The 21,799-nt window shown below is 42.7% G+C and overlaps 1 protein-coding gene across 13 annotated transcripts in view; it reads right to left on the bottom strand.

Annotated features, from left to right (window-relative positions):
* Window positions 1-7,973: 7,973 nt before the first annotated feature.
* The window catches only part of FAM168A (family with sequence similarity 168 member A), a 364,217-nt gene continuing 350,391 nt past the window's right edge, over window positions 7,974-21,799 (bottom strand). For all 13 annotated transcript variants that reach the window (XM_075125991.1, XM_075125996.1, XM_075125994.1 and 10 more), the window contains 3 exons: window positions 15,032-15,206; window positions 11,960-12,090; window positions 7,974-10,700 (listed from right to left, as the gene is read on the bottom strand). In XM_075125991.1, the coding sequence (XP_074982092.1) occupies window positions 11,978-12,090; window positions 15,032-15,206 (288 nt within the window). In that variant the 3' untranslated portion in view covers window positions 7,974-10,700; window positions 11,960-11,977. The remainder of the gene's footprint in view (window positions 10,701-11,959; window positions 12,091-15,031; window positions 15,207-21,799) is intronic.

The following is a 21,799-nucleotide window of genomic DNA, read 5'->3' as shown; positions in this document are numbered from 1 at the left end:
CTTAGACTGTCTCAGGGCTGGAGCTATGAAACAGAAGTAGAGATTCCCAGGGTCAACCTGGGTTAGTCTTCAAAGAGATTCAGTGCTGACAGATTGCTACAACTCTGTCACCTTTTGGAACCCTAGACTAACTCATTTGTGCATATAGCTTGGCTTGCTTTAAACTGCAAATAACTCTCTCGTTTCTTTCTCCTAGTTAATAAATCCTTACTTCGTTTACTGTAGGACCGGCTACACGCATGGTCTTTGGTGTGAGATCTAAGGTACAAACTGACCTAGGGTAAGTGACTGGTCTCTTGGGACTGGAAGCAACCTGAATCTTTTGTGACCTTTGGTGTATAGCAACCAACTATCACTAAGCCCAGCATGCCCGGGTGGCAAGAGAGACTGGCATGACCAAGGGGACTGTCTGTGACTCCATGGTAAGACAGTTATAGTGCTTCAAGAGTTCACATTTGTTCCTGGGTTGGTGAAATCTAATTATAGAACTTATCACCAGTTTGATATCACCAGGTCTCTGCCCTGCTTCATGACAGTCTGCCCTGAGGTTGGCACTCACGGCCGTGAACCACTCCAGACAGTGACAAGGAGCAAAACTGTCATACACTTCAACCAGAGCAGAAAAGCTTTATGATAAAAGTCCTGCTATCGCATCCGATTGGGTGGTTCAACAAAGAGCTCATTCTCGATTAAAGTCTATAGGTTTTGAGAGCAATTTCAACTGATCCCTTTTGTTTTGACCAGGTTAAGTTCTGTAGGACAGATCAATAAAGGGTAAGGCCCCAAGTTATTCATGATATTCTTTCCCCTAAAATTCTTGTGCGTGACAAATCCCCAAAAATGCTCAGCTGCCGTGCATGTAAATGCTCACAAACCAGAAACAAACTTCCAGCAATTTTTTTGGAAACATTTTAATAGTTATCGAATGTTCTACATCTTACAGTAAATATCATACAGTTACAAACTCTTGGCTTAAATCTGTCAGGGAGATCACTAATTGATCTTCAGAACAAAACAAAACAAAACAAAATAACCCAAAACAGATTTACACTTCATATTCACAAGCTGCGGCTGTGGGCTTTCCAATTCTTAAACTCAAGGCCGTGTTTCTTACACACCATTGAGTCCTTTGATTTAAACTTGGAAGACTTGTTTACTTTTTTTTTCAACTTTTCTTTTTTTTTCTTTTTTTCTTTTTTCATTTTTTGCTTAAGAGTTCCCAATAAAATTTAAAACTAGGTAATCCAAGCTGTACTGTTGTTCAAAATTAATTTAAAAAATTATAAAAAAATCCAGAAAAAAGCAAAAATAATACACACTCCGAGAGCAATATTTCTCTGTTATGTGCTATGAAATCTAAACAATTCCTGGGTATTGGCATGGATTGTATTGGCAGTCATGTTTAGGACGCAAATGTAAAATGGCAAAAAGGTGCAGAATTCTGTCCTGCTTGTAAGTGAACATGATACAAACGGGGGTAGGAGGAGGGGAGACAAAGTAAGTAATAATCAGAGACAACTTGAGCCATGCAAATTTAAGGCTGGCTGACATCAGTAATAGAAAATGCATCCACTTCTATTCCTCACCATAGCTGATGACAGCGGTTATCCTTGTGAATTGATCTATCAAAGATCCTGATTCTACCAAGCACTGAGCACCCTCAGCCCCCAGTTACCCAAGTTTGGCAAAACGCTTGAGTCAATCCCTAATTCAGCAAAGCACTTGAGCACATGCCTAAATCCAATTTAAAGTGAAAAAGATTTAAGCACATGCTTAAAGTTGAGCACATGCTTAAGCACTTTGCCAAACCAGGATGGTTTGCTGCAGGTCATGGCATAGGAAGCACTCACCCATAGCACAGGCGTGGACCCAAGGGGACTAGTACACAAGTGTGGTTTAATAGTCATAGTAAAGGAAAAGTCAGGATCTGTGAGGGGAGTGGGTGGTCTGAGTGGGTGGGGGTGATGGAATTCTATAACCTCTTGAAATATAAAGAGGAAGAAATATTGTGGGTTGAAATGTTACATAATGATTTTTAAAAAAACTCGGCAATTTACCATTATCAACAGGGAAAAGCTGTAATTATACTGTATAGTTTGACGCTCCCACTTTTCACAGACGTAGAGATAATCCTCATAACAGATTATTACCTGATTACCAAAGAATCTAAGCGATCCCACATGAATGTCAATCAGAAGATGCCTCTTCAATTCCCCCCCCCGGCAAACAATCTCTGTTGAAGAAAAAGAGCCGTTTCTTTAAAAATCAGATTCAATCGCACATGGCACAGAAAACATCCAGCATGATCCCGCACACCCTCCAGCAGGCAAGTAACTTTACTTGGGGGTGAGCCCAAAGGAGTGAAATGGAACTGCTCACGCAAGCAAAATGGGTCCAAGTGTTTAAGAGTTTGCGGGATCAGAGCCCCAAGAAAACTAAGGGAGAACGGACACAATCCCAACTCATTTCAGGAATGTTAATGTGGCCCTTAGACGTTAAATCAAAATGGTCCCATCTAATGGTTTCTCTCCAAATGAAGTACAATTATCTTATGGAGAAATAAACAGTCAGGAAACACAAATTGCATGAATTTAAAAGACTGCTCCCTAAGGCAAGGTAGGATCTAAACATTTCTTACCACTCTGTGACTGAGCATGTGAACTTAAATGAAGAGCTCACTTGGATTGAAAATATTTTAAATAAAAGAAAATTGGAATTACAGATTGCCTGATGGTTCTTATTGCTATTTTAAGCTGGTTGATTTCTTCAAAAAACAAAAATAAAATGTGTTTTCAGCTTGGTTTTCCTTTCTAAAACAGCAAGGCCAGATTTCATCTTCTCGTCGGTTTCTCTGACTAACAATGTCCACATAGCACTAAAACACTGGAATATGTAATCCGAAGTCCCTAGAAGATTTTTCTTAAATTAGTACTAGGGAACTGAAGAAGTCAAGACGACAGTTGACTGTAGGGAAATGTTTAACATGTTGTCTGGACTCTAGATCAATGTTAACCTTACAACATAAAACAGATCTGACGCCGTTTCTGTCTGGGGCCCTCATCTTGCAAGCACCTGTGCAGGCGCAGACCCATGCGCTTGCATGGAGCCCCTGTGAAGACTAAGGGGCTTGTTGTGTGGAGCTGTTGGCAGGATTGGGGCCCTGTTTTATGTGTTTCTGGGGAATTTCTCCTTCAGTGCAAGAGGGTATGTGAGATACGTGCTATACACATCATACATGCTCTGACACCTGGCTGCTCTCGCCACTGAAATCAACCAACACCTTTATCAGACGCAGCCTGGCTTACTGTACAGCTGGGATAGCTACACGGGAAGGAAGGGGTGAGGAAAATATAAACCTTAGGAATGGACATTTTAATTGGGATGATTGTGTCCTGGTCGCTTAGTTTTTGCCTCGCACTCTAGGAAATGTTGCATACTCCCGTTTGAAATGAAAGCCCACAGACTTGTGTTCTGAAATGCTCCCTGTAGCTCAAAGAAGCATCCAACTTCAGTTCAACCATAAAGTTCCTCTAGTTAAGAATAATAAACATCAATCATTAAAACAAAAACTTAAATAACACGTATGGTAAAAAGCGCTTAAATTACATATCAGAACTGCCAAAAGATTTACTAGGTTATTATTGTTCATAAAATACAGGAGCAAATACTCGTACACACAGCTGAGTCTCTTGGAATCACATTCTGTATGTGCTCCAAGGTTCTTTGACATTGATTTGGGCCAGCACAACTATTAATATGCATTTTTTCAAGTCTTGCATTACAGTACATGTCTTAAAGCAAAGGTATATAAGGGACTGGTTAATGGACATAACTGGAACTTTGATCGTTATTTTCATTACAATGCTTTCATCTCTCCACCGTTTCCGTGGGATTTTAATCACCATATAATTTATACGGTATCCTTTAAAGTTGAGAAAAACAGTCACAACAGAGGTAACGCATCACCACAAAATGTGAATGCATTTTAACCCCTTCTGCACTGGTCCAACAATAACCCTCTTCCCAGTTAATCAGAGATGCAATTCCATAGCCCTTTGGCCCCCTTCTCCCTCCACTCAACTGCTTTCAATCAAAATGAAATCTATATAGGCAGTGCTCCAGCAAAGAGTCCGTGTGTTAAATATTGGATCCCAATTACTGCAGTTAACTCACACGTGGGCCAGATTTTCAGATCCTAGCGCCTTTCTTATCAATTAGTCCCACTGATTTCAGTGGAACTATTCAAGGAATAAGGCAATTTTCATTGTGAGTAAAAGTGTCTGAGCCTCTATGTTAAAATTCTGTCCCATACCAGAATCCCACCCACAGAGCCTACCCTGCAGTCCCTCATCAGGCACTGACTTCAGTGAGAGCTTCACCTCGAGACTCGATAAAGACTGAGACTCAGTGGCCCATGATGCCTACTTTCCCCCTGCAAGGTGGACATATAATGACTGTATTTGAAACTCTAAATCAGCATATTAAGCAGGATCTTTCGGGCCAACTGAAAGTGTAATTCACAAACACAGGGAATCAGCAGCCAGACTCCAGATCACTGCCACAGCCGTGACAGATCAAATGTGCTGGAAGGGAACCCCTAAGCATTAGACCACCAGACCACTCTATAGCAGGCAAGGACTTGCTTCTCTGCCACCAATATTTCAGGCAATCCTCTCATTAAACCACTGCCAAAGTCCTAATCTCTGCATTTGTTACAGGATTATACCACGTGAAAACACATTTCAACCAGTCCACCTGCACAGCCATTAGCTCTGGCTCCCTTCTCTTTCCACTAAAAATATATCTTCATTGTTGTGTGTTACTGGATGGTCTCCTGCTTTTCTATCCTTAATTGATTTAAACTAGGTCCCTCTTTCCAGCAATCAAACACAAGTACAAAAGGAACAGAACCACTACAGAAGACTTGACTGCTTGCAGGAAGGAGGCCCCCTGCCTTCTGCTTTTACTAGCTTTGGAATGTTTCTTGGCCTTGTTATTTCCCAGACACTTCTATTTAAAAAATGGCAATGGAATATTTCTAGGATAACAGTTTACAGATGGGATCCGATACTGCAACAACCAGAAGTGTTATCATCCAAGCAGAGACCAGGCAAATGCAAATTAATCATCAGCCTACTGTAATTTCACTCCACAGCTAAGCTCCTTTGATTTACTTCCAGGCATGGACAGCAAAATCCCATGGGCACTATTCAGTTTGGTACACCCGGACTGGAGTCAGTACTGGCATTCACCGCAGTTACTAGACTTAATCTTGCTCTGCGATTGAGCTGAAATGTCTTGATCTCCAATAGAATTTAGGGTTGCCACCTCAATCCATCTAGCTCCTATGTCTAAAATGCAGTATGGGTCTATGTCCTCTGGGGTTTTTTGGCCTCCTGCAAATGGTTTACTACTTAGGAGGGGGGTCCTTTCAACCCTGCTATGGGAGGCCCTCATTTCAGCATCAAATGGGAACGCACCAGGTCAGTTTCTGATCTCAGCGTTGCAGGTATAAATCCAGGGTAATCTCACTTCAGTTAATAGCGTAACTGAATTTACACCACTGTATGTGATGTGGGAATCAGGCCCGCTGGGTTTAGTGTTGCAACTGACCATAACATTATTGAAACTAAAATAGGGGTCAGAGGGTTTTTTGTTGGTTGGAATTTAGCCCCTCTCTCTTGTTTGAAAGTGAACTCGAATGAGGCTGGACGGTGCCAGGCAGCGCAGGCTTCCCCCAGTCTGCTCCCCACCAGTGTGCCTGAGTCTTCTTCTGGAGCCCCTCTCTAAGGATGAACAGACAGCTCAGCCTCTCTCAGCCCTTCCAAAGCAGATGGCCAACAAAGGTATTCGTTGGTACTCCGCAGGCTAGTGGCTTTGTCACGGGGATCTCTCTCTGCTAAGGAACTGAACTAAGAGCACATCCATAGTATTTAAAAAACAGCAAAGTGGGGGTGGGAGGGTGGGGGCACACCGTGGCAGAATCTATTGTCCTGGGAGCTAGAACAAAGCAACTTTGGAATTTGGTCTCTTGTTCATGATCTGAAATACCCCAGCACTCTTCTGCAGAGTCAGCTTTTCCTGGCACTCTCCTAACCTTGGATGTCAGACACCAGGAAAATCAATCATGTGATAGGTCTGTTTTGCAATTTCCTTATTATACTGGACCAATACGCTCCTAGCTCTTCTCTATAATGACGCCTGGAACAACTGCTCTGTGTTTGTCCTGCATGTTATGAAATAACTAAACTGGACTTAGCCACTTGCAGATGTTTTCAGTTATTCACTGTAAGGCCACTTCCATGATACACTGTAACTTTCTAGTGCACCCACAATCATTGCTTATAAAGCTGGTGACAAATTAACAGCCGTATTTCTGCAAATAATCTTGCCTCCATTTTCCAATGTGTGTCAATCAAAGGCAGTGACTGTGGTCAATCAGCAGCTAAGTCAAGTTTGCACTAAAAACTCTGGTGCCCAGAAGCTTCTTCTGGGCCTGCAGCTGCAGTGATCTATTTTGCAGCCCCTGCCTATCTGAGGGGACATGAGCTCTCTTGTCCTTTGCTCAGATGAGGGCAAGGTATTAAAGAACTGCGTGGTAGCAGGGCTTCACTGGAGAAGCCAGTCAATTTGGGAACTGGAAATGGGCACAAGCCACAACATTTAGATCCAGATTTCGAACACACTCATGGGGTGAGTGGATCCAGAGTTTTAGCTGGGAACCATTGTTAGGGACAGAGGCCCTTTGCAAAATTTGGTCCTGGGTTTGGATTCTGAACCTTCTTAAACGTCAGGAGTGTTTACATTTGGGTCCCTCCTTATAAGCAATTACTGTTTCAGAGGTAAAATGGTCGTTATGAACTACTGCATACTTTAGCAGGCACTGCAATCCAACATCCTGCAATGTACTAGTCAGAATATAGCAATAAAACTCAAACTCTATAATGTGTACCTGTGTGTGACTGTTTAGGTTTGAGGTTCTTCTCTATGGGAAAACTCTAAATAAAACCCTGGCAGCATCTATACAATGTGGTGGCTAATCAAAGGTATTCCCTACCTGTATAGATAGGCTATATAGATTCTACATCCTTGCACTCCAATTGTGCTAACGGACGTTTCTGCCCATGCATAACATGGTCAGATGGAATAGACCTGCTATTAATCCAAGTGACGAAAAAACACTCAGCCGATCTCATTAATGGCAACACATATCAGTATCTCTCTCCCCTTAACAAAGGGATTTCCTCTTTATCTTTAGAACCTTAGTCAGTAGTAACGGAAAATAGGTCAGTTTTAGGCCTAAATTGCTTTCCAAACTTCAACACTGCAATGCAGAGCTTTGCTTTGGGGAAGTTAAACGTCCTTTGAACAAACAGCTAACGTGGAGTTCTTTGTCAATCTAGAATGATTTCTCTGTGCTCTATTAGGCACACTGAAGCTTTCAAACCCAAATTGTTTTCTCTCTTTTTAATAAAAAGCTTAGTATTTTCTTTTTAGACATGAAAAAGGGGATTGTGACATTTTAGGGATCCTATCTTAACTGCTTCCTGAATTAACAGCGTCTATTACATACAAATAGAACAATAGCTACTTGAGGATGTTTGTTTTGAAACATACTAGTTTACATAGCCCAAAGTGTGCTAACACAGCTCTTGAGACTGTAAATTCTAGTACCATCATGTTTACTAGCATAGTTTATTGTATGGTACCTGTTCAGTACAGCATGTTTAAACACGACTGACAGATTAACCTCGATATGTAGTCACTTTAATAGGAAACCTACAATATAGTGAGGGCAAAAGGGTATTTGAGTGCTCTTAAATCCCCCTGATATTTGCCTGGATTTAATTTCAGTGAGTTACAAACAGCGAAAGAATGAAGTACAGTAATTACGTCAGTTAAAACACACATTCCCCTTTAAGTACTAACCCTAAGACCGGACTTTGCAAAGCTACATAGGTTAACACTGAATATTTTCTTTTAATTTTTTTATTTTTCCTTTTTCTTTTTTACAAAATCAAAGTGCAACACAAAGTACCACGCGGTATAAATTCTTATGAAATTTTGCTTCCCCCTCCCCCATGATTGGTTTAAAAATAAAAAATACAAGTGATTAAAATGACGGCATTCCGGCTTTGCCAGTTTGCTTGCTTTGGGGGCAGGGAAGGAGAATCGGAGCTTGACTCCTTTAAAAAGAGTTCCTTCAAAAAAATAAACTCCCGGTTCAGAGTTGCTGACACACCATCTGATCTGGTAGAAGACCAGGATAAACACCAACAACAAAACCAGCAGCAGAGAAAGCAGCCCCGACATGCCCCAGTTAAAACCAGGCTCCTGCAAGGTGCTGATGCCCAGCAGCTCCCACTGACTTCAATGAGAGCTGCAGATGCTCAGCTGGCAAGTAGTTAAGCACGGGCTTGACTTTAAACTTCAATGGGATGACTCCTGTACTGAAGCGCTGTACTGGACTGGAGCCTTAACCTGCTGCTGAAAGCCTTGATAATTTTTTTAAAAAAGATTCTACGATCTGGCATCTAGAAGAACAGAATCATTAGCTGGGGGAAAAACCCCAAACAGGTTCCCCCTTGCAAATTACTCTTTTGTCATCCCTAGCTAAAGGTAAAGGTCCAGTGTATGCATGATCCAAGTCCAGCGGTTAGCACAGACATTTAACTATGATTGGCCAACACCATTAATTTGGGCTGGGGACCGAGTCCAGGCCTGCTGGCTGCACAAGAAATTATTCCCCATCAATACTTCTGTTAATTCGATTCTTTTTTAAAAAATGACTCTAGATTGGCCCACTACCATTGTACTGGAGGCCCAGAGAAATCAGAGCTGCAGACACACATGCCTTTGGGTGAACAGAACTCTTTTGGCACAGCTTGAGAAAAAACAACAACATTTTTCTCTACCAAAACAAAACACAAAACAACGCCTCCTCTGTCTTGTGTGCTGTGTTTTGGGATAATAACTGAAAAATAAATCAGAGGTACCTTCACCATCATTTCTAAATACTTGTATTCTTGCCTCCTTCCCTCTGCAAAACCTTATTGCTCTACTCAGACACCTCACGAAGAGCCAACAAAATGGAAATGACACATGGCTGACGACACCAGCTCTCCCTTTTGGGAATTCCAGGGTTAAAAAAATCAGTGACTTACTCACGTCCCATTGGCTGTGCAAGCCTGTTGCCTTTAGTTTCTAATTAAACTAAATGACTGATTGCCCCCATTTTTCCATCTCCTCCAGGTAAGTGCCTTTTAGCCAGTAAGGCAACAAATGTATTGCTATTGCTTCATGTTAGTCACCATATTTCCTATTCTTTTCTGTTCAAAGCAGTGTGACCTCTAGCACCCTGTATCATCCCATCCACTGGCGAATGCCTTGTAATACTATTGTTCTCTACAATGTAAGAAACTGTGTTCAGATAAAGCTCTCCCTGTGACTACTATGGAGTTAAACTGTATTCAGAGAAACAAGACTGGCACCCCAATTTACTGTTATGATCTGCCCAGTAGTACAGTAATTGCGCTCAATTAGCAATCAAAGTGACTGGAGACACTTTCACCTGCTTCAGAACCCAAGTTACATCATGATACAAATTGCACCCAAGTGAGTTTGAACTAAAAAGAGGTCTTGATATAGCCACAAACCTCACACTGGTGTGACTGAGCCTGGAGTGGATGCAGGGCAAAGCAGACCTATATTCTCCCTAGCTCTACCTTAAACACTCTTCTCCACCAGCTTCTCCACTTCTCTTCCCAAATCGCTGGCCCCTGTGGAGGTTATTACAACTAACAACTGGAAATCCCTTTGTTTCCTTTTACAACTGCCTAGCATACATCTGTGTTAGCAAGTGAAAGGAACCGTCCTGTCTGTTACACAGTGAAATTAATACAGACCGGCACAGGGGGTGTCTTGTTTCCCCAATAAGATCCAATTCCTATGGCAGTGTGTATCTCCCCTCCATCTCTATTCTCATTGTATGGAGTATATTCCCCCAATTTTAAAAAGCAGACAAACCCCTGGTGGTGAACAGTCTTTCTGTTTCCGAAGACAAGTGTGTGATGCCACTAATAAGGTTTATATTCCCTTAATCCTACAGAAGAAGGAATGAGCTCAGTATTTATATGCGGAGAATGAATTATAGCCTACCACAACACCTATCTGGAAGACACCAATTTTCTTGTAATGTGTTATGGAAAATTGAATAATTTATATTATTAAGCAAACAAACAAAAAAAGAAACCAAACTGGAAGAAACTTGCCTACCAATGATGTGCTTTTCACATAGTACCCTGAACATCAATTGCTCTTACTAGTCAAATAAAACAGACTCTCGGCAACAACAAAAAGTAACCAACCAACCAACCAACAGGGATCTTTGCACCACTGAATGGGGCACCATAGAAAAGTGAATATTCTGAACTTTAAAATGAGAGGATCAAAGAGAGACCTTGGCTACTGCTCAGTGTCAGTATGTGGTGTTTCACAATTTGGGTGGGACTGGGGGGAGAAGAGGAAAAAATAGAGACAGAAGATTAGAAAAAGCAGCTTTTACAAAAAACACTAAAGAATGCATAAAGTGACCCTTGCACTTTTTGTTTTGTTCTTGCAAACAGACTTGGTGCTGTGGAACAGTTGCTCCAGCACCGATGTAAGACTTGAGTAGTTGCATACAATGTTTGACTCCGGATCTGTAAAAGAACAAACAAATTAAAGGAAAAAGTTAGAAGCACAGATGCAGAAGCAGACAGGTTTCCTCTGAATGGGTTTTCTATCGGATATAACGAGAGAGGGCTTTGGCCTTCGAGCAATGTCAGTGCATCTCACAATCCATTTTAAACACACACACAGAATTAGAAATACTCAGCTGAGATGTTCTCAGCTAACAATTATTCACAGGAAAGATTAGTCAGACATAATGTATTCTGTGAGGAGAGATTTGTTTACGATAACTGCCCTCAGGACGAATTTGAGACGCAAATGCATTCACCTCACCTGTGTGGCATGCAGGGAAATCTCAGAGCTTCGTTTGCTGCTGTGAGAGGCGCTGCATGGCAATTGAGCAGGCTGGGCCAGGTATTCTCCCCACTCCCCCATGGCTGTCTGGCAGCGCAAAGGGAATGGCTTAAATAGCCAGCTGGGTTTCCCAGGACCCGAAGAGTAATAGGAACCCAGTCCTGATGGGGGCCCTGTGAGGGCCACCACGATATATAAATGAACAACAGCAGATAGCAAGAGACGCTGTCCCAATAAATAGCAGCAAACCAAAATGACATTTAGTGGCAGCGAAGCCTGTGGCAGGACATAGCCATCCACCCAAAACCTTCAAAGCATGGAGGCCAGAAGTGAAAGGGAAAGACTCGTACATTCCTTTCCACCTTCATATTACCAACAACACTCTCGCTAACACACCCCGGGGCTCCGTAAGGTTTTTGCTGCCATCTCCAACAGCCATCCGAAAGGAAGACGTGCCCGGAGTTCCTCGAACTTGCACTCTAAAGCAAAACCTTACCAGGGACCCGACATGCTTTTGTATCAGTTCTATCAAAAGATCAGCACATCTGACTGCAGCATGTTGCACGTGTTTGGGAAGTCGTTGTGTCTTAACATTGCTGAGGTCACCGGTAAAGCTTTACATTAGAGTGCAGGCCTGACAAAGGTGGGTTTGGCATTGCATGAACACCAGCTGGAGCACCTCCATTTTCATTACCCTGTGCTATTCGGCTTTTTGGAGGCTACTGTTAGTAGGTTTTTCTGTATTTACAAAGGCATAAAGAAAGGAGAAAATCTGCAGTTCTGCAGAAAGGGGAAAGTAAATGCTATGCTGACTGCTACTATTGGGACATGCAGTGTGTTCTGCTACAGTGGCTTGATATTTGCAGCTCACCTTTAAGGCCTACAATGAAGATTTTAAAAACCTCATGCACGTTAGACATGTGTCAGCACTTACATGGATTGGCCATCACGTTTACCAGTGTGGAGGTACATAGCTGTAGGTAGGGGCTCCTTGAGCCCTGTACGTTGGCACAGAAACTGGATGTGCTCCAATTGCAGTGTGTTGTGGAGTGGTCAACAGGGTTCCTGAAACAGGGAGGAGAGAGAGAGGGCAGACAGCATTTAGAGTAAGGGTGGCTCTGCTGACTGGGGCCAGCCTCCCTGCTCTGACTGAGGCAGGCTGCAGAGGCTCAGTGCGGCTGTAGCTGAGCACAGAATGGCTCCTTGTTTGCCTACACACAGGGTATGTTTACACGGGAGCTGGAGGTGTAATTTCCAGCTCCAGCAGACATATGTGCTAGCTTTGCTCGTGCACTAAAAATAGAGGTGTAACCGTAGCAGCAAAGGCAGCAGCACGGTGAGCTGTGTGAGGACTTATCTGTGGGCTTGGACAGGTTGTACCTGGGCAGCTAGCCCAAGTCACCACCCAGGCCCCTGGGGCTACCCTGCTATTTTCAGCACTCTAGGTCAGTCAAAGCCAGTGCACGTACATTGATCCAAGATGGAAATTACACCTCCAGCTCTAGTTCACACTTGCCCACAATCTCTGCTACCATTACGGAAGTTGTGTGGCTGGGCCAACACTTCGAGACGCTTTCTTGTTAACATAGCGTCTTTTATGTGCAAACTGCCAGCATTGAATAGAGGTGTCTTCAGCTCAGTGATGGAGGATTTCATTTATCAGTTCTGTGACCACCACCTAACTTGGGAGCAAAAGCATAGCTTCAAACTGGCCTGTTCCTAGATCTTGATCCAACTGACAGCTGACACAGCTGCCAAGGAGAGGAAATGAAGGGAGGGAAATGAGGGAGTGCTGAGAACCCTCACTTCTGAGCATCAGGCCCCATGAGAGGGAGGGAGAGTTGCCACTGGCCTTGTATTACAGATTAACACCCTCAAGACTTTACAGCATTCTGCTGGATGAGTTTTGTGATAAGGATGCCTGAAACTGAACAGATATACACCTTCAGCTCACATATCACACTGTCCACAGAGCACTGTGCCACAAATACTATATCTGAGGGGAAAACATACTGCACGCTGCCTTTATTCTTCTTTAACTCTTCCAGACATTACTGGGCTAGTGAGGACTCAATCCCAGGCATTTTGCTCAAGTAGGCAACGTTAGATAAAACAGTGAACAGAATAAAGTTTTTTAATGAACCTCTTCAAAACTCTGAATTAATTTAGGCTTAACATATCTGCATACACTCAATTCTTCTACTAGCTTCCTTTCTCCAGGTTTTCCAGAGGCATATAAAAAGTGGCCCATTGAAAACTTTTGCAGCCTGGCAAAGATGATGGAAGAAGTTACAGCAGCAGACACAACAAAAATGTGAAGTACATAAACACCAAGGAGGGTAAATTACAAGGGACGTTTTAACTGAAAGTGATGGGATGAAGTTTAGTCTATCAGGGCAAATTAACTCATGATCAGGTTTATGAGACTGGGCATTACCTCCCACAGAAAGGGAGGAATGTCAATTGTTTGAGTTACTTAGAGCATTGGCGAATATTGTGCAGGGAGCCAAGCTATGTCAGCAGGCGACAAGGATGGACTGGATGTCCTATTAGGTTTCTTCCACCTATAATTTCTATGAAGTCCACTAGTCAATTGTTGCTAACACATCAATAGTTCTGAAGGCTTTCAAAACAGCACTTTCACACAGCCTTTGGAATATGTGTGATGTGAGAATACAATTCAAGACTGTTTTATTCTAAGTGTCATCTTGATATTCAGAATGACTATTTAAAACAATTATACCCATAGAACTTTTTAATTGTACAATCATTAAAAACTGGCCACTGGCCACATGGAGCAATTGCATTTCCTTCCTAATGTAAATTTAGGGAATACTACACGTACCACAGGAAAGAGAACTGTCCATTTGAATGGTACCTGCTGTACACAGACTGTGGCATTGCCATTCATGACAGAGATTCCCATAACAAACAACTATTTTTGATTCGCAGATTACTGGAGCAAGCAAAGAAGATTTGCAGTATATTACTGTGAATTTATAGCTGTGACAGTCTTTAAAAACCTTGCTGCACAATTCAAGGAGCAATACTGACAATTTTTTTTTGAATATCAGCAAAGGACAGAAATATAAACTGTAGTGCAAATAAAAAGATTCTTTGTCCTTTGTTTTAGGTGATATCAATTAATCTGCTTTTATCAGGATTTAAATATCGAGCAAAAGTTACATATAATTTGGGAATTATACATATGCCAACATTAATGTTTCTGTTGTCAAAATATTTAATACTAACATCTTCAACAACATTATAAGTACCTTATAAAAGGAACTTGAGGGTATGGTCACAGTGTTGTGAATAAGGAATGAAGCTGCTTATTACATTGCTCCTGGAACAGATGGAACAGCATATGAATAATACACCTAAAGTCTTAAGAATGTGTCCCTATAGGGTGAGCCAGTTGGAGGGTCTACTTTGTTATCTTTGAAAATGTGAATGTTAAACCACTACTGGGAGCAAATGGATTGAACCTTTGTTTAAAAAGGAATTGAGGTTGGCAAATAAAGCTACATTTAGCTTCCCTTTTAGTGCAGGAAAAAACTCATTATGTCTGTGGCAAGCACTTTTGCACAATTAGCTATGGAAATCAGGGACAACAAAACGTAGTTTGCACTGGGTGCTTCCTTAATTTAATCCCTGAAATAACTTTGAGGGTTGTTGGCCACATTTCAGAAGCAATCATGTATAAACTGGTTTTGAAATTACTTTGTTGCAATGTGCTATATTACATCAACATTTAAAGACTGATTCTGCAGAGTTTATTCTGGCAAATTCTTATTGTGCACCGTAGGAGGAAAGACCGCAGAGACAGGCACTGAATTTAAAATGGACACATATGTGTGCGCTGGCATCTTTTTTATTTCTCATGGCACAATCAGCTACAACCCCCCCCCGCCCCCCCCCCCATCACACAGCAACAGAGCTGCATTACTTGTGCAGATATTCTGAGGGATCCCCTTACTGGCCATATTCAAGAGTTAATTCTCACCTGCTGACATTGCCATGGTGGTCCCAGCAACCATTCCCATGGCCACACCATTAGTCCTAGGTGCAGCAACAGGGGCTGGATAGATAGCTGATGGAATGCTGTTTGGCTGAACCACGGTGGTGTGATGAATGACGTGAGGCTGTGCCGCATACACAGGCTGTGTATAATAAGCTCCCTGTTGAAAAGAATAAACAGGAAAATGTTTTCCGTTTGACTGAAAGCACACGTCCGGATAGACAGACAATCTCTGAATTCGTTACTTTATTTCAAGATGATCGCAGACTCTGCATGCCCTAGATATCAGGCTGATAACACACGCTGTATTGTCAGCACTGAATTACACCAGTACAACCATTTAGGCTTAAATCATGATGATTTATTGTGACCTGTGACGCTGGCAGACCAGGTGACAGCTCATACTAAGGTCTCCATGTCTCAACTGAAGACTGACAAATACATAGCTGGAATCAGCTTGGCTCCTCCACGCACTAGTACTGTTAAAATGGGGATTAAGATGATAAGAATGTGTTTACTGTTTCGACTTTATTGGATTGCTGCATACATTAATCTCACTTGTAACACCTCTATCCCCTATGGTAAGGTAATATTTGACCGTTTGTATTGCAAGCCCCTGTGACTGTGTAAATCACCAGACAGGAAAGAGACATTAATTTGTGCTGGTCTCCAACAGACGGTGTTATGCTCTGCCCAACAGGGAAGGTCCATAGACACCAGATGCACTATTGTGGAACAGTAAAAAGGACAAAAGACATTTTTTGTTTTGCCCCCTCCTTGTGAAGATGAGTCATGCAAGTGGATTCCTTCCGTCAGCTGAGTTTGCAGCAGTGGCGTAGCTAGGAGTGGAAATTTGGGTGGGGTCTGACTTTCGGGTGGACGGGCAATGAAAGACTGTGCTGGCCTAGCTTCTGCCCTGATGCCATACCCTCTTCCTAGCCCCAGTGCCCCCACACGCAGGGCTTCACCTGCCGAGTTGGGCACGTGCATGGGGCAGCTCCGAAAATGGCAGGGCAGAACTGCCAGAGTGTAGCTTTCTGAAGGGTGAGTGCATAGCTCCGTCACAGATTGCAGGTGCTCAAGTGATGCTCCGGGTCACTTTGGCAGCACTGCACCCTTGTTTAGATTTGGGTGGGCCTGGATGCTAAGTGGCCCACCCATGGCTATGCCCCTGGTTTGCAGCTAAGAGCGTAAGTGAGGAAGGGGATAAAAATCTCTAAAGAGAAGGAACTGGATTTCTATGCTGCTTGGACTCCGCAGGACAAGGTATCTAGGCATAAGCAAGAGATCCCCAACTGCGTAGTCTGGAATCATTCATTACTTTTTGAAATTTAAGGTAGTAACTAAATTGTGTATATATGTTTACCTGCTTTAACCCTGTAAATAACTCTTGTTTCCTTTTCCTATTTATTAAATCTTTATATAGTTTATTATAGATTGGCTACAAGGATTGTCTTTGGTGTGTGATCTAAGGTGCACTTGACCTGGAGTAAGTGACTGGTCCTTTGGGACTGGGAATAAGCTGAATATTCCTGTGATTCTTGGTGTAAGGGCCATCTACCACAAAGACAAGCTTATCTGGGTGGTGAGACAGATGGGAGTATCCAACAGGACCATCTGTGACCCACATTAAGGCTGCTATAGTGCCTGAAGAGTTTACACTTGGTAATTGGTTGGTGAAATCTAAGTAGAGAACTCACCACCAATTTGGGGTTTGTGCCCTGGTTTTTAACCATCTGCCCTGAGGCTGGTACTCATGCTTTTGAGTCACAGAAGAGAGCATATCATCATCATCAACATGCTTGATGCTGCAGCTAGGAGAAGATACGTAACCCACCCAGTGGGGTCATAATCTAATGCACAGTACAACACAATATCGAATACACTGAATATAATGAAGCAGTTCTGTTATTGTGAAATTAACTTTTTGGCAAATTCTCACTGAAACACTTTTGTGCATGAAGCACTGGCAACAGCTCCCATTTCATCCATGTACAACTTCTTAGTTTTAGGCCTCCAGTCTTTTAAAAATTTTCCCCAGACCACTTTTGACCAGCAAGTTGTTTTCCTATGACTTTAGCCCTTCTAATCCCCAAACAACATCTGCACTGAGCAGAGGTTTTCAGTTTACACACTGATATAGTACCCTTAAACCTGAAGGCTCTCAAGGTACTTTACAGGGTGTCTGATCCTACAAGCCCCTCACACCCAGCACTCTCAGCGGCTTCCCTGTAAGTGTCACTTGCCATAGGTGTGAATCTGGGCCCCGGGATTACTTCAGCCCAACTGCAGTGCAGCTACCTCTGGGGCAGAATATGGCAGCTCTTTAACTCAGAACAGCAAGACATTACAGCAGTACACAATAAAATGGGACAGGAAGCAAAGACGAATGCCATCTCCCACACATTATCAAATTGTGGCCCATACTGAGCCCTTGCAGTTGGTCCATGTAGTGCTGGCTGTTATAAAGGTTTTGTCTGCATTAACACTTTCCCCGCTGTTGGTCTAGCTCTACCAGTGGCCACAATGGTGAAAGTATTAGACAGGGAACAGTTGTCTTTACCAGCATGTCATCTGTGGAGGGCTATAAAGCAGCTTCAAAACAACGAGTAGGAGCCAGCTTAGCTGTCTCTATTTAGGGAGGCTGCTGTGAAACTATTCAAGTCCTGCAAGAGCCAAAAGATGAAATGTTAAGAGTTGCCCATGCATATTGCTGAGAAGAACATACTGCTTATGTACACATACGTTGAGCAGTAAGTGTGGTCAGTAGATATTTTGTGCAGCTGCTACCTTACAAGATGAGTGACAAGTAAAAGAAAAGGAGGAACGCTTGACTTAGTTTTGAGGAACGTTAAGGACATAACTAGATGCAAAGAGAGATGAGTTAGCAGCTACACAAAAGGGAACATAATCTAGTCAGGGTTGTGAGCAGGCCTAAAGCGAGACTGAAAAAGGGGAAATGAAGGCTGCTGAAATTCAACAGAGCAGATTCTGGACCAAAGCGGTAGTGCTGGATGGAATAACACAAGGGATGGAAAAAGAAACGGATGGAAAATGGTATGTGTCCAGAAAATAAACTGCATTAAATGTAAGTGGTTTAAAGAAGAGAAACTGTAGATGGAGACATGTAAGGACAGTGCTATTAAAAATGTAAAACAAAGAGGGTTGGGAAGATTAGGGTGTGTAAATAATGAAGAGGGATTTCATGAGAAGTCAGTGATAGCCGTTGGAGAACCTCTAACAAGGTATGGTGTTGACAGAAAAAGGGGATAAACCTGGGCTATTGAATTAGCTCTTTCCTTCAGTATTCACAAAGGCTGACTGGACAAATCCCAGAAGCAGAAATATATTTCTCAAGGGAAGAGGAAGAAGTGCTAAGATAAATCAGGATCACACCAAAGCAGGCGACTGAGGAATCAGCCTTTGAAGATAGAGAGAATGTCAAGGATCAAGTAGAATTCTACCCCCAATTCTGAAGGGGCTGGCACAACAGACATACAGGGAAACCACTGCACACTGACAACCATTCAGACATCACACCGGATTTATGTAACACGCATATGAGAACATAATCACATGTATCGCAATTTAAATAAAGACTGAAGTTCAGCTGCGCAGTCTTCCTCAGAAGCCAAAGCAGCTAATATACTGAAACACACACAGTGTGCAAGACCCACTGTTCTTCCTATTGAACCAGACAATGAGGAGACTTTTCGCTGATGTTTAAAACATGCAGGAAAATAGGCGAACTCTGAACTAGTGGAGAAGCTGATATAATAAGAGAGGAAAGGATCTAGGAAAGATCCAGAAACTATCCAGCTTTACCTTTGGTTTCAGCAGCGGGGAAGATACTGGGAACACTACCCTAATAAATGCCTGTTGTAATAACTGGGGGTCTATCAGGCCTGCCCTGATTGTGAGCGTAACTGTTGGGAAGTTGCTGAAGGTTCATAAAATATCACAATCACCCATAATAAAGAATGTTGACAGAAAAAGGTACAAAAGGAAGATAGGAAGATAGACAATAAAAGAAGACAGAAACACTGAATTGGTCCAAACAAAAAGGGTTACTGACACTGCCAACTGACTGTGTTAAGATTGTGACTGGTAAACAAAAGAAGATGGAAATGGAAATACATGGATCAAACCTGGTACTTCAGAAATTGGTGGACAACATAATAAGAGTTGCAGCTATTCTGCCCATCACCTGTTTTTGGGGTCCTTAAAAGGGAAACTTTGCGGGGAGATAAAAATGTGGAGGACGCTGCGGAACTGCAAACAGCCAGCTGTGCCACCTTGGCTGCCACTGCCACCATCTTCTGGGATCCGGGATCCACCAGAACACTGTTGGGCCTTCATCATCCTGATCCGGGCAGGCATCCTGACCAGACTGGGCCAGGGAGAGGGAACCAATGACATTGTCACCGCCACTATTTTCAGCAAAAACCTGAATAGCACCTGGAATGTGAGAGATTTGGGTTCCTGCTCTCATCTCCTCCCTCCTTTGTCCTTTTCCTCCCTGCCTTATTTCTTCTCTTCCCTGTCTAGTCTCTCTTTTCCCCTTCTGTTTAACAAACATCTGGCTGAGCCGACCAAGACAACTATATCTTTTGCAACACTACAGTGAGTCTGTGACCAGTGAGGCAGCTAAAAGCAATGCCCTAAACTGCCCAATGCTAGTACAAGTCTCCAAGCCTCGCTGACAGGTCTTGGAGTGGCTGATAAGACCCTATGCTGGGTCTGTGTTTCTCCAGCGGTGAGGCTGCAAGTGAGAGTCAACGCTAGAGACAGAAGTTAAATTTTCTGTCTTTGCTGTTCTTTTCTCTACTCTTTTATGTGCGCATTTGTCTTGTTTTGTTCTTCAGGGAAACAGGACTGGACTTCAACAACAACAGCTGTAAATCAGCTCAACAAACTTTTTCTCTTTTCCCCAAAATGGACAGTATTTACCACATTTAATACCATCTAAAAATCTGTCAAATGGGGGCTTTCCCTGTAAAAATTGTCTACAACTAAAGAGAACAAAGGATGTGAGAATGAAAGCCTTATTTAATATTTTATATTTCAAATGTTTTCACTGTTTTCCCTCTGTCTGTATCTTTAATAAAAAGTTGAACAGACTTTGAAAGGTGGTTGTTGCCATGGGGCTACGCAGGCCCAGGTCTTGGTTCTCAAAACCTTGAACCATGTTTAACTATTCAGTGGTGTACAGTGACTGGGTCGCAGAGACCCCCAAGGCCCATGTATTCCCTCAAAATGAACACCTCACTGCCCAATGGCAGAATTTTGTCATAGCAAGGGACAGAGCCCAGCCACTCTTGGAAGCTAAGAATAGCCTGTAAATGCTCAGAGAAATAAAGTATTTCCTAAGAAACACGGCAGAATTGTGTTCAGCTGTATCTAGGTTTTTACCCCCCTGCCCCCCCACATCACTATGATACCGGAGTTGGGAAAGGTGGGAGGAAGTGAAGAGTTGATGGGGGTGGAATGGAAGATTGGGGGCAGTGGGCGTAATTTACCTGATCTCCAGCAAAGATCTTTAAAAGAAATTAATTAATCGTCCATAAAGTGAACCCAGTTCAAAACACACATACACACAGAGTACCCAATGACCCAGTTTCTGGTCATCCTGAGGCATATAAGGCACTTCCCTCTTGCTCCCTTGTGCCAGCCATTCTATACTGCTGATAGCAGCATAGCAGGGGAGCTATGTCCCCTCCCATGAAGGTGGGAGAAGAAGCAGGGAATGGAATGAGCCTTGGTGCCATCTCCCAAGGCACCAGCCAGCACAGCTGCATCAACACCCCAAAGAATAAGGGGTGGCAGGAACAGTGCTGGGATACATTACTTTCCCCGGCACTTGGAGCAGGCAGGAAACTGAGAAGCAGATTATAACTCTCCAAGTCACAATCTGGATCCTTTTCTACCCTTAGTGCAGGGCAGTTATGTGCCCCAAAGCCACAACTGGCCTCCAAAATACACAAGTGGCACCAAAAAGAAAGTCCATGGAGTTACCTGCCAGGACCTATATCATTCTCACCGGTCGAGCTACACGCACCAAACCCACAGGGGATCTTCAGTCTGTGGTAAAACTCAATCAATCAGTGAAGACTCCATTAATGGCTTCACCACCAGCTCCGCCGGGAATGAGAAACTTGTAATTTAATCAGATCGCACATTCTAACTCTGTGTAGAGTCCGCCTGACGTCAGCAGAGGGAGAGGACTTTGGAATTTTCATAGATATGTTTAACGGTGACCTGCTCAGGGGAAAAAAACGTTTAGTACCTTTTCTCCCCCTTCTTTATGATATAAGAAGGGATGAAAGTTTCATCATTTTTTAGGTCATAGGAAAAATTGAGACCATCAAGTCTGGTGTTTGCTCGTTTTGCTTGGAGACTTGTTGGAGATCTCCATATGTGTTGTGAGTTCCCCAGAAGGGGTGGGATGTTGAATCCTTAAAGACCATTCTTTCTTCCATTCCAAAGGCCTTATTTGCATTGGAGTTTTAAACTGGTATTAAAAAACAAAGTTTAAAAAAGTCTGGCTAAAAAATCCTTTCCTTTCTCAACTGTTTGACTTTCAGCCTTGTATGATATCATAATCCCACTAGTTTGCCCATCTCCGTACAGCCTTCCAGGGTAGGTAAGATCTAAGTTTCTAATGCAAAAAATCAAGTAGATTTAAAAAAAACAACACAAAAAATCCCGCAACCTTTGAGGTGAGCTTCATATATCAAAAACACAAAAGAGGAG

This window comes from Caretta caretta, chromosome 1 (genome assembly GCF_965140235.1).
Source record: "Caretta caretta isolate rCarCar2 chromosome 1, rCarCar1.hap1, whole genome shotgun sequence".
Taxonomy (NCBI): domain Eukaryota; kingdom Metazoa; phylum Chordata; order Testudines; family Cheloniidae; genus Caretta; species Caretta caretta.
The sequence above is the reverse complement of the archived record's forward strand: the minus strand, read 5'-3'. Positions and strand labels throughout refer to the sequence as shown.